At 34.5% G+C, this 12,623-nt stretch overlaps 1 protein-coding gene across 1 annotated transcript; it reads right to left on the reverse strand.

Annotated features, from left to right (window-relative positions):
* Positions 1–547: 547 nt before the first annotated feature.
* On the reverse strand, positions 548–12,623 carry LOC306858813 (cysteine and glycine-rich protein 2). The gene is made up of 7 exons (XM_079399560.1): positions 12,504–12,623; positions 6,300–6,420; positions 4,783–4,951; positions 3,553–3,682; positions 1,831–1,924; positions 1,076–1,251; positions 548–837 (listed from the first exon to the last, which is right to left on the reverse strand). Exons 2-6 carry the CDS (start codon positions 6,409–6,411, stop codon positions 1,175–1,177), a joined length of 582 nt encoding a protein of 193 aa, XP_079255686.1. The 5' UTR covers positions 6,412–6,420; positions 12,504–12,623; the 3' UTR covers positions 548–837; positions 1,076–1,174.

The raw sequence follows: 12,623 nt of genomic DNA on the forward strand, positions 1-12,623 counted from the left end.
TGTAAAAATTTAAAAATTTAGATCAAATACTTAATTGTATTTAATCTAAATGTATTTTAAAATGTTTTACATTATGGTAATTATAATTGGGCTCAATTGTAATGAAAATATAACATTTAATGGTTCTCTATAAACAATTAGAGACTGTAAAGGGTTAAAAGAAGAAACTTAACCCAATTTTTTTGGGTTGGGGGGGGGGGGGGTTGTCAAATTTAATAAAAAAAAATTTTTTATTTTTTTTTATAAAGATTGGGACATTTTCCTAAAAAGTAGCATTATATAAAATAATTGTATATAAAATTAATTTATAGTAAATATATCACATTATTTAATATAGAAATAATTTAAAAATCAATGATTTACATGCATAAAGAAAGCCATTGTTTATGTATAATTATAAAACATAGTTCCGGTCCTTGATTCTGATTGGTTGAGTCGCATTAGAAGCTGTTGTAAATTACTCAACATACACCTTTGTTTACATTTGTGTGTTGCTCGGCTACCACTTTGTTGGAACCACAACCATTTCTGAGGAACTACATTGTTTGGTGGAAGAATAATGATTTTATTAATATCATTACACTTTATTTGCTCTGTTTTATTTTCTTAAACCTTACTACTTATATGGAATAACCGTTTTATAAAAGCAATAAGCCCCGTGAAGCCATGGTTTACAGTGAATTTACAACAGCTTAAGGGGGTTGTAGACGCCCCTTAGCTCTTATAAATTCACTGTAAACAACAGCTTCTTGGGGCGTATTGCTTTAATAATTACTTCTTTCTTTTGAAAATTGGATTGTGACATTTTCCCAGTACTTGAGAAATGAGAATTAGAGACTAAGGTCCGGTTTCACAGACAGGGCTTAGACTAAGCCAGGATTAGGCCATAGTTCAATTAGGACATTTAAGTCATTTTTATAAACATGCTTAGAAAAAAAACATTACTGGTGTGCATCTTGAGACAAAACAAAGGCACTGATATATTTTAAGATCAATCAGAGCAAGTTTATTTCATCTGAAACAGCTCAGACTTACATTTTAGTCTAGGTCTAGGCTTAAGCCTTGTCTGTGAAACCGGGGGTAAATGTGCTTAATTATCATGAAAATACAACACTCAATGGTCCTTTTCTTCTTTTGAAATGACTGTATTATAAAAGTAAAGAAATGCTGACTATCATTGAGCATGAACCAGAGCTCCTGCTCCCTGACCGTATCCAAATCCTTTGGGTCCGAAGTTCTTTGCATAACATGCTGAAAAACAGAAACAAAGACGAAATTAAGCACAAATGTAGATAATTAGTGAGCGACATGTCATAGATGAGGTTTATATTCAAAAGTGATGAGCTTTCACTGTCATTGCTCAAAGAGTTCAGATGTTTTAAACATTAACCCTTGATCGTAATCATTCAAGAGTGTCTGGTTAATCTAGTTATTCCGCTTGTGGTTTTGATGTTGCTCCGTGTTATCAGAGAAACGTCCTGTATGTATATGACAAATAAATAAACAAACAATGTGGGCTCAAAACCACAAGCTTGAGAGGCTGATCATGATGCTTTATGGAATATTCCAGTTTATTCTTTATTTTACAGGGACATTTTGCCCCCCAAAAATGTAAATTAGTTTTTAATTTATCACCGCCCAAGAAGCGGGTGACTTTTTTTCTTCAGTAGAGCAGTAAAGATGATTTTAGCTGAAACTGTGGTCATCTTTGGACTGAGGGAGGAGTAAATTAACAGCAAATTTAAATTTTTGGGTGAACCATCACTTCAATGTTGTATATTACCATTTAAATCAGGATTGTCAAACCCAGTTAAACTACAGAAATCAGACCTTTGCAGTAGATTTCTCCGTCTTTCTCCGTCTGAGTGGTCGACTCCAAGCTCTTTCCACATTTGGCACAGCGAAAGCAGTTCTTATGCCACGGCTGCAAGACCGACACGAGAAGAAAAACATGCTGTCATGAAACTCAGACAAAGAAAAGATGAGTATAACCAGCTGACATCAAGCGCTCATGACTTCGTGGTGATTAAACCGAGAAAGACAGAAACAGGACGAGACGCTTCACACTCGGATCTGCTGAAGAGGTTTTTTGGCAGTAGATCTGTCCAAGCATCTGCAAGCTCTCATGAGGACATAAAGAAAGTGTCAGTTGAGTCACTGTAAACTTGGTGAACTTCTGAACCCGGTGATGTTTGTATAAATGTGTTACACTTCTGACCCGGTGACTTCAGAGTGAGTAATACAGGTGATGTCATTGTGCGTGTGTGATCTCAATAGAATGAGAAATCATGATCCCAATCTCATCAGTTATGCATAACGCATATGTAATAATATTATTTGTATTAGTTGAATACATGTCAGGGTTATTATCATTAACTAAAACCATTTTAAAAAAATCCAATCCATTAATTGAAACAAAATACAAAAATTTACATTTTTAAATATTTATAAAATGTAAAAACAAAACTATATATAGATAGATAAATACACAAATTAAATTATAAAGTATTAAATTACATAAATTGATATTTAAAAATATATTTTTTTAAATATATATATATATATATAGAGAGAGAGAGTTTGTTTATTTATTTTTATTTATTAGTTGTTATTGTAATACTTTAAGTTAATCTAAACAAAAATGAGACAAATTTCATTTCAACAAGCTGAAATGAAGTAAAACAAAATATGTTTTTTATGATTCCCATCTGATCAGTTATGCATAACACACCTAATAATATTATATTTATTAGTTGAATATCAATCTTATTAATTAGAAACATTTGACAAAATCCATTACTTGAAATAAAATACACAAATTGAAATTTAAAAATATAAACACATTAAATAACCATCAATGTTAACTAATTCATAATTGCATTATAATTTATTATATTTATTTAAATTTACCCCAAATAAAAGTTATGTATTTTACTATATATAGAGAGAGAGAAAGAAGGGGAGAGGGAGATAGTTTATTTATTTTTAATTATTATTTTAATAGTTAATTCAAAATATTTCCTTGGCCACAAGCTGAATTTTTTTACTTTTCTATTTTCATTAAATTATAATTTTTTTTATTGTTTTAGTTAACAATAATAACTCTGATATATTATAGTTAAACGTTAATAGAATATTATGATAATTTTATTATATATATATATATATATATATATATATATATATATATATATATATACTTTAATATATTATTAACAAAAACTGGGAGTGATGACAGATACATTAATTAACTACAGTTCATGTTGTGTTGTTTTAATTAAGTTTTTATTATTATTATATTAGATCAATTATATTAAATCCTTGGGCCTGTGGTTGAAAACCCCTGATCAAGATCAACAAGTATCAAGAAACCTTAATAAACATGTTTCTTAATTCTCTAAATATTTGAAATCATTTCTTGGAGTGTCTGTGTGATTGGAATCTGTTTGTTATTATTGCTGTAACAATGTACTACATTAACATGCACTGATGATGCTTGTATGTGCATGAAGAAAGTAAAATGTGTATAATGTCCAGGTCTGATCGGCTCACCTTCCCAGCGCTCATCACTTTCTCAGCGGCGTACACAGACTCTCCACAGCGCGCACACTTCTCCGAGCCGCCGAACTTCTGCGCAAACTTGGACGGGTTTGGGTTGGTGGTGGGTCGGTGAGTTTGGGTTCTGGTAGGAGACAGAGAGGTCAGATGCTGTTTTCTGGAGCGCAGCCTAACGAGGGGCCCTGAATGAGCCGCTTTGTGTCGGGTGAGTATGAAGAGGGCGCCTGGGTCTGTACAGGAGCTCTGCTTACATAAAAGATTCTTTCATAACAATAATCACCTGACGGCGAGCCTGAACACACCCGAGGACGGATTTGCTTCCACAACAAAATGACTTTACAAAATCCTCTAGAAATCGTACAATAATACACTTCTGGCCAAAAGGAATAATTATGATTTTTTAAATGTTTTTGAAAGAAGTGTCTTCTGCTCAGCAAAGCTGCATTTATTGAATAAAAATGCAGTTAAATTATGAAAAATTATTAGAATTTAAAAGAACAGTTTTCTATTGTAGTACATGTTAAAATGTCATTTATTCCTGTGATGCAAAGCTGAATTTTTAGCTTCATTACTCCAGATCCTTCAGAAATCATTCTAATATGCTGATTTGCTGCTCAAGAAACATTTCTGATTATTATCAATGTTGAAAACAGTTGTGCAAACTGTGATACACAACCATTCAAAAGTTTGGGGTCAGCAAGATTTAGGAAATAAAGAAGAAAATAAAGGTTACAAAAGATTTCTATTCCAAAAAAAATGCTGTTCTTTTGAACTTTCTATTCATCAAAGAATTCATCAAAAGTGTCATGGTTTCCACTAAAATATGAAGCGGTTTTCAACATTGCTAATAATCTGAAATGTTTCTTGAGCAGCATATTAGAATGATTTCTGAAGGATCATGTGACACTGAAGACTGGAGTAATGATGCTGAAAATACAGCTTTGATCACAGAAATAAATTACATTTTAAAATCTATTCAATTAGAAAACAGTTATTTCAAATTAAAATAATATTTAGAAAATTTATATTTTTTTTTTTTGTCCAAATAAATGCAGCCTTTTATAAGTAGTATATGTACCAAACCACGATGACACACATGCAATAAATTATGTGCATACCATTCATTATTTAACACTGACTACATTATAATATAGTTACAGTGTACAATATAGAATATTCACCATATGAACTTCTTTTTGAAAAACAATAAGTGCAAACGCTCACTCTTCTGGTTTGATGCCCAGTCTCTCACCGCGGTCCATGTTGAGCGTTCCTGCTCCCTGACCGTAGCCGTATCCTTTCGGCCCGTACTTTTTACCGTAGCAGGACTTGCAGTAGATTTCCTGGTCATGGATGGCCAGTGTGGTGCTGTCTAACCCCTTCCTACAGACCACTGGAGGAGACAAAACACAGATTTTTTTGCTGCTTTCCCCATGCACAACTCAATGCAACAAGTTTTAAATGGATTTTAGTATGTTGTTATGCAGCTTACAAAAGGAAATAATATATATCTCTTGAAGTTAGAGACTTAAACAAACCTTTAACTCAAAGTATGAGTAATAATAATAGTCATGCCACTACTAATAATCTATCATTTTAACCCCATGATTAGACGCTAGAATGCAATACCATGTGATTTTGACTGTTTTGTCAGCTGGTACGGGAGAGACAAACATGATTCCACAGCAGGATGGTCAATGCCCTTTACTATTCATTCAGCTCAACAAAACATCCCTGAACTCCATCATTCTCATTATAAATGTCAGGTGACTGTCCACATTTGACCAGTAAGATCCTCGAAACAGCCAGAGTCGATTACAAACTTTAGTCATTAGTCATAGAGGAAATGGTTTCAGCGCTCATTAACGCATCATCGTCTCGTTCTGAACAGAATGGCTTTTGTGGCCCATGGCAAATATACACCACTCATGTGGGCCGCATTGTTTTTGTCGTTTTGGTGTTGCAAAGCGTTAATGTGAAGCATGTGCATTCAGCCGTAGTGAGATCTCACTAAAACACAGCACTGGTGTTTGGACAAATGAAGTCAGAAAAATATGGCTGAATATTGAGAAATATAAGTTTTAATATTTAAATTTGAGCTTATTTTTATTTTAATAAAAAATGCTGTCACCAAATCTGTCCAGTTCATATGCAAATTAAAATTACAAACCCCCCCCCTTTTTTTGCCTTAACAAAACAAAAAGCACATTTAAAGGATTTTAAGCATTGCACTTTTGCAACAGCATTTATATAGTAATTTGTTACTTTTTGTGTTTTTTATAACCCTTAAGTATATGTTTGGTGAACTTAAAATGTATTCATTCATTAATTTATTTATTGAAGTAATGAGAATCACCACCAAAACTAATGGCCATTACAAATAAAATTAAATAATCTAATCAAATTAAAAAATACAATTATAAAATAAAATAAAGAAGCATCATTTATATAATCCTTTATACCTATTAAAGTTCATGTTTGCTGATTTATTTATAATATATTTTATTTATTTTTGCAGTAATGTGAATCACCACTGAAAAATGGCCATTACAAATAAAATAAGATTATAAAATAAAACTTTGGAGGGAAAACATGCTTAATCGTCACAAAAATAAAGGTTCTGTTTATGCAACGCAAAACACAATTGCTTTATTTTTTCCTTTGATTTTGGGGTGAAATGTGGCCTGGCCCTATATCATGAGATTTACCTGAACAGTAAAGTGCTTTTATATTTTACTTACTGCAGAGGAAGCAGCACTTGTGAAAACTCCTGCCGTCACACTGGACCTCTTCAGCGTGGTACACCGTCCCGCGGCAGGCGCCACATTTGTTTCCTCCACCCCAGTATGGCATGATGAGAAACTGTGAAGAACAGAGAAAATACAATTAACTCTGGAGTAGCATAGCTTTAAAAGGAAACAAGTCCATCCTGTCAACCTCAGCAAAACGTCCAGGTGTGCTAGATCTACATCTACAGGCATGACCACATATATATTTCCATAAAAACCCACTTCATCCGTCTGAACTACAAACTACAGACGGTAAACACCCTGGAGACGTCTGAGACCCCAACATAAAAACACACCGAGACCACCAGGAGCTACAGGACAATGGAGAGTCAAACAGACCCAATGAGCCTTTTGTTAAAAGGACAATGTCTGGAAGTAAAAGGCAAAACAAGCGTCTGAATAAAACAGCAGTCAGACATTTCAAAGGGTCATTTCAGTTTGCTCAGTTGTTCTAGTCAAATAAAATGATATCAGACCTCTCCAACAATATTCAAATAAAAGGGCTAAGTGCTCATAAACGTCATGGCCTCAACTCTCCAGGAAAACATGAGCTGTTCTGTGTAAAATGAGATCATAACTCAGAATATAAATGAATGTAGCATGAAAAGAGTGATTATGGGCTGAACACATGTGCAGGCATGAGGGATCTCAAACCATCATCATGTGTGAATGCATGCACGTGTCTTATATTCATATCTCCACTGTTAAAGAGCAGGCCAGTAATGTTTGTGTACATCTGAGGACATGAGAAAACAGGGTACCCCCAGGATCCTCCAAATTAAATTCAAGGCTTTTTAAGACCTTTTTAATACCATTTCAAATGAAATTCAATGCCAACTTCGTACCCATTCCGACAGAAGTATGAGGGGAAAATGTCAAATCTGTATAAATTTCGAACCCTAGAAAATAATTATGTACAAGTAGGCTACTTGAATTAAATAAAACATTTTATTTAAATTATCAGTTATATTTAATACATACGCAACAGCGTAACACACATTTGATTTGTAATAAACAAATAATGCCTTCGCAGCTCTTGGTTGCAATAGGCCTCGCGGTCATTTCCTGGCACAGGCTTGACCCAAACGTAATTCGGATTCCTTGGCCACAGCGGATTAGACCGACACTTTCCCATTTTATATAATATTACGAAATATGAAATATCCCATTATATAATATTGTGAAATATTATTTCAATTTAAAATAATTGTTTTCTATTTTAATATACTTTAAAATGTAATTAATTCCTGTCAAGCAAAGCAGTATTTTCAGTATCACATGATCCTTTAGAAATAATTCTAATATGCTGATTTTTTTGTTGTACTGCTTTTTTATTTATTTTTTTATACTGTAATTTTTGGGACCTGTGATATTTTTAAAAAATAAAAAAGTGAAAAAGAACAGTGTTTAGTCAAAATAGAGATTTTGTGTTACAATATTAACTATTCAAAATTTTGGGGTCAGAAATTTTTCTTTCTTTTTTAAAGATACTTTAAAAAAAGTTTAAAGAAAGTTAAATAAGCTTTATTCAGCAAGGATGTGTTAAATGGATAAAATTGATAGTAAAGACTTCTGTTGTTAGAAAATATTTCTATTTTGAATAAATGCTGTTCTTTTAAACTTTTTATTAATCAAAGAATCAAAGAAAAAAGAAACAGGTTCCAAAGAAATATGAAGCAGCACAAGTTTCAAGGCTGATAATAAATCAGTATATTATAATGATTTCTGAAGGATCATGGGACACTGAAGACTGGAGGAATGATGCTGAAAAATCAGCTTTGATCACAGGAATAAATACTATTTTAAAGTATAGGTATTAAAATAGGAAACCAATTGCAATATTTCACTATATCACTGTTTTATCTGTATTTTTTAAATGAATACAGCCTTGATGAGCAAGAGACTCAAAGTCAAACACCTGATAAATAATTGACCTTGTTTTTGAGTCTATAATATAGCCCTAACATAATATATTATCAAAACAAACTATTTAAACTGATAGAATAGAATAGAATAGAATAGAATAGAAACTGAAGCAAAACTTAAGCTGAGATCTGTAAATTAAATATAAAAACCGTGAACATATGAATTCCTCTATAGCTGTCTAAACATCGTTATGAAGTACAGTTTGTACAATACTCTTGTGTGTGACTGAACATGTTTCAGAGTTTTGTTACCGTTCTTTGCCCATCCTCCGTTGTTTCCAGCTCTTAATCAAGCCACTCTTCTTTAATACACGAGGACCTTTTATTTCACATGACGTTGCGTTTGTGTTGTCTCTCGTGTTGAGTGCCCTGCAACCATTGAAGTATTCAGTTTCTACAGCGACTCATTTGGTGCATCGTTCTCTTTCTATGAAACCGGTTCTAACTCGGTCGTGACATCAGCTCTATATCGGTTTGCCCGAGCATTGCTATTCTTTCCCTTTTACTGGCGGCATTCAATCAAATGCGCGGCCGCGGTGGAAGAAGAGCGCGGTCGCGCGTGCGCTCCGCTTAGAGAGAGCACTGCGTGGGAGCCCTGTATTTAAGACAGGGCAGTGATACATTTTGGTAGCCCGACTGGAAAACGCAATAGCCCCGGGACGTCGAGCTAGCGATTTTGCGAGCCCTGCACAGTAACGGGTGCGCACGCTTTCTGCTATGACGTGGAGCGTGAGGTGCACTCAACGTTACGCTGCATGAATTTTTAATTAGCCTACATTAGTAACAGCTAATTTTGTTACGGTATGAACTTAATCCTAGGAAAGGGGAAAAAAAAGACCTTCAGGGCCGGCGCTCCGCACACGCACATCACGCACTGCGCGTAGGGCACCAAGTGCTTGGGGGGGCACCAAAAAATCTGGGTCGTGAAAATATCATCACAATATAGGCTACTAGTATAAATAACAAATAAAATATTTCTAGCATGTTAATATACAAAAGTAATATAGGCCTAGACCAAATTAGTCGAGAAAAAGGTGAATCTCTGTGCCAGTCTCCCTCTGGTGCCCCCCCTTCCCCACCTCCCAGTGGTCTGTTCAATTATGCTTCAATCAATTTCAAATTTGGCCGACACCGACCTCAGACATGGCCTCGAAAAGGCACCAAGAGTCGGGGGCGGAAAAAAGAAAAAAGAAGAGACAGCGGGATGATGCTGGCGCGTCGCTTGCTGGTAAGACAATGTTTTAAATAAAAATGTTAGTTTTGTGCGTGTAGTATGCATGTCCAGGGGCGTCGGCGCGTCCGCGTCGCTAGTGCAAAAGATCCGGGGCTTTAGCCCTGCATGTTGAGTCTTTTATTTTAACGGGGTCCGGGGGTTTCTCCCCCGGGAAATTTTGAAACTTGGGCTGTTAAAGATGCAGTTTGTTTGAGAAGGAAAGGAAGGCCAATCGTTGGGGTCCTCATCGTCATATTTGAATGACAAATAAAGCTAATTTTCCCCCTAGGTAGGCTATACGTTACAGATGTGTGTGCATATAGCTATTAGTGCAGAACGTTCCCTATTGTAATTTCTTCGCTTCAATATAATGCCTATCTGCCTCTTGGTAAGGTGAACTTTAGAAAAACCCTGCAACTGAACGTGATGTGATTTTGCCAAATTAGACCGCTTAGATAAAGTTTTTTCGTTGTTCTATGCGGTCATTTTCAAGAGGTTCGGCCAAGGGCGACATCTGTTGGTGAAACTGAAATTAGAAAAAAAAAAACACACAATCTCAGTGTTTGTATATTTTCATATTCACAGAGTTGTCAAATTATTAGGGCTGGGAAAAGATTAATCTCGATTAATCGCATCCAAAATAAAAGTTTGTGTCTACATGATATATGTGCGTGTACTGTGTATAATTATTTTGTATATAGAAATTATATATACAAAATAATTATACAAAATTTTTTTTTCAAAGCTGAAACTCATCAAAACGTACCTGCGTTCATCAATGGGGCAGGAACGTTTAAGTGGTCTGGCTGTCATCAGCATCAATGGGGACGTGGCTCAGAAACTGTCATATGATGACCTGATAGCTGATTTTGCAGCTAGGAAATGTAGGCGTGTGCCTCTGTAGGGCCTCTGACAACTGATGGTAGTGAAAATGTTTAATATAGTTCTATAGAATAGCAGAATGGTCTCTTTATAGAGATGTAGTCCCTCTGTTGAGTAAATTCTACTGTGCAGTTATGTATGGTTATTTGCAGTTTAAAATGTGCACTTTAAAATTCATACTTCATAAAATTCATACACTTATACCGTCCCAGGAGAAAAACAAGTACACTTCCATAATGCACTTAAAGTGCTCTATTTTCGCGCACTAATTTTGTACTTAATATACTAAAAAGTATCCTTTAGTACTCCTTAAGATAAACTTAAGATCATCTAAGTGTGCTCAATTGTGCTATTTTGAGACACCATGAATATGAACTAAAATGCACTTTTAACATACTATCTTTGTATTTAAAAAATGTATTTAGCTACCACTTGTAGTACACTTGAGTGTACTAGTGTATGAAAGATGGGTTCAAGTGTACTACAAGTGGTAGCTAAATAAATTTTTTAAATACAAAGATGGTATGCTAAAAGTGCATTTTAGTTCATATTCATGGTGTCTCAAAATAGCACAGTTGAGCACACTTAGATGATCTTAAGTTTATCTTAAGGAGTACTAAAGGATTATTTTTAGTGTATTAAGTACAAAATTAGTGCGCGAAAATAGAGCACTTTAAGTACATTATGGAAGTACACTTGTTTTTCACCTGGGGTTATTTGCACTTTAAACTTTTTTTGCACTTTTAACTTTCTGTGTTTACATTGTTCTGTTCCAATTATTTATTTGCAGCAGTTATTTTGGAAGTAAAGAGAACCTAACTAAGAAATTCTGAATGGTAGTTATTTCTTTGGTGGTGGTGGGGGGGGGGGGGGGGGGCACCGCCAAGCGTTTGTGCTTAGGGCACCCAAATGGCTAGCGCCGGCCCTGTTTGTAACGAAATCCAAGACTTTGTATACCAAATTCAAGGCTATTAAGGCCTTAATTTGAGATTATCAAATGTAAGACTTTTTCAATGCTTTTAAGACCCCGCGGGTACCCTGGAAAAGTACAATAAATGCATAATACCAATATTTTGAACACTAACACAATGGAGAATGAATATCACGATCTATAGAGCAGTAACACACCAAATAATATGAATCTGATAGGTTCTGCAACATTGCTTTGTGTGTGTGTGTGTGTGTGTGTGTGTGAGAGAGAGAACGTGCATCAAATAATTAAGAGAAAATCAATCATATCAATCATGCAAAAATTGCATAATTATCGACGAGGAACATTTGTTCCATTTACATGTTTATAATGCACATTTGTGACCCTGGAGCACACAACCAGTCATAAGGGTCAATTTTCTGAAATTGAGATCTATACATAATCTGAAAGCTGAATAAATAATCTTTCGATTGATGTATGGTTTGTTAGGATCGGACAATATTTGTCTGAGATACATCTATTTGAAAATCTGGAATCTGAGGGTGCAAAAAAATCTAAATATTGAGAAAATCGCCTTTAAAGTTGTCCAAATGAAGTTCTTAGCAATGCATATTACTAATCAAAAATTAAGTTTTGATATATTTACAGTAGGAAATTTACTAAATATCTTCATAGAACATGATCTTTACTTAATATCCTAATGATTTTTGGCATAAAAGAAAAATCATTAATTTTGACCCATACAGTTGGCTGTTGCTACTGATGACTGCTTTTGTGCTCCAGGGTCACATTATAACTCCCAGGTAAATATTATACATGTATTGAATCCGTGAATATTAAATAGATATAACATACACGTTAAACGTAAATATTAAATAAGCAGAAAATATATAAATAAATATAAAGTAGTGCTTTCTTTCGGAGGTTTTGTCATATATTGTGTCAGTTTTAAATATTACAAAGAATGCATTTATTGATTTGAAGTATTTGTAGAACTGGCAGCTATCTGAAAACACTTTTCCACACAACAAACCTACTTCTTATTAATATTTAGCGGAGTTTTCTAACTTTGAATCCAACTGTTGAGAATGAGATCAATAGCAGAATGAACTCGATTCAATATAAACGTATTTTGGGCTCAATAATCAAAATCAGTTTCTCACACACACGCTTTAACACACGAGGTTGTTTAAAAACGCTCCTACCTGAGTTTTCCAGCAGATTCCCAAACTGTGTGCGAGCTTCAGACAACAGGCTGGAATATCAACCAAATTACAGAGGAAGAGGAGTGTCACACACACACACACACACACACACACACCCTG

The sequence above is a fragment of the Barbus barbus genome, assembly GCF_936440315.1.
Source record: "Barbus barbus genome assembly, chromosome: 39".
Taxonomy (NCBI): domain Eukaryota; kingdom Metazoa; phylum Chordata; class Actinopteri; order Cypriniformes; family Cyprinidae; genus Barbus; species Barbus barbus.

What these genes read in the sequence shown, in the direction of transcription:
- LOC306858813 (XM_079399560.1), bottom strand. Translation starts at nt 6,411, where the DNA reads ATGCCATACTGGGGTGGAGGAAACAAATGTGGCGCCTGCCGCGGGACG. An exon ending in CAAGTGCTGCTTCCTCTGCA is followed by an intron (nt 4,952 to 6,299) that starts GTAAGTAAAATA and finishes TGTCTCCTCCAG; the next exon opens with TGGTCTGTAGGAAGGGGTTA. An exon ending in CGGAGAAATCTACTGCAAAG is followed by an intron (nt 1,252 to 1,830) that starts GTCTGATTTCTG and finishes TCTGTTTTTCAG; the next exon opens with CATGTTATGCAAAGAACTTC.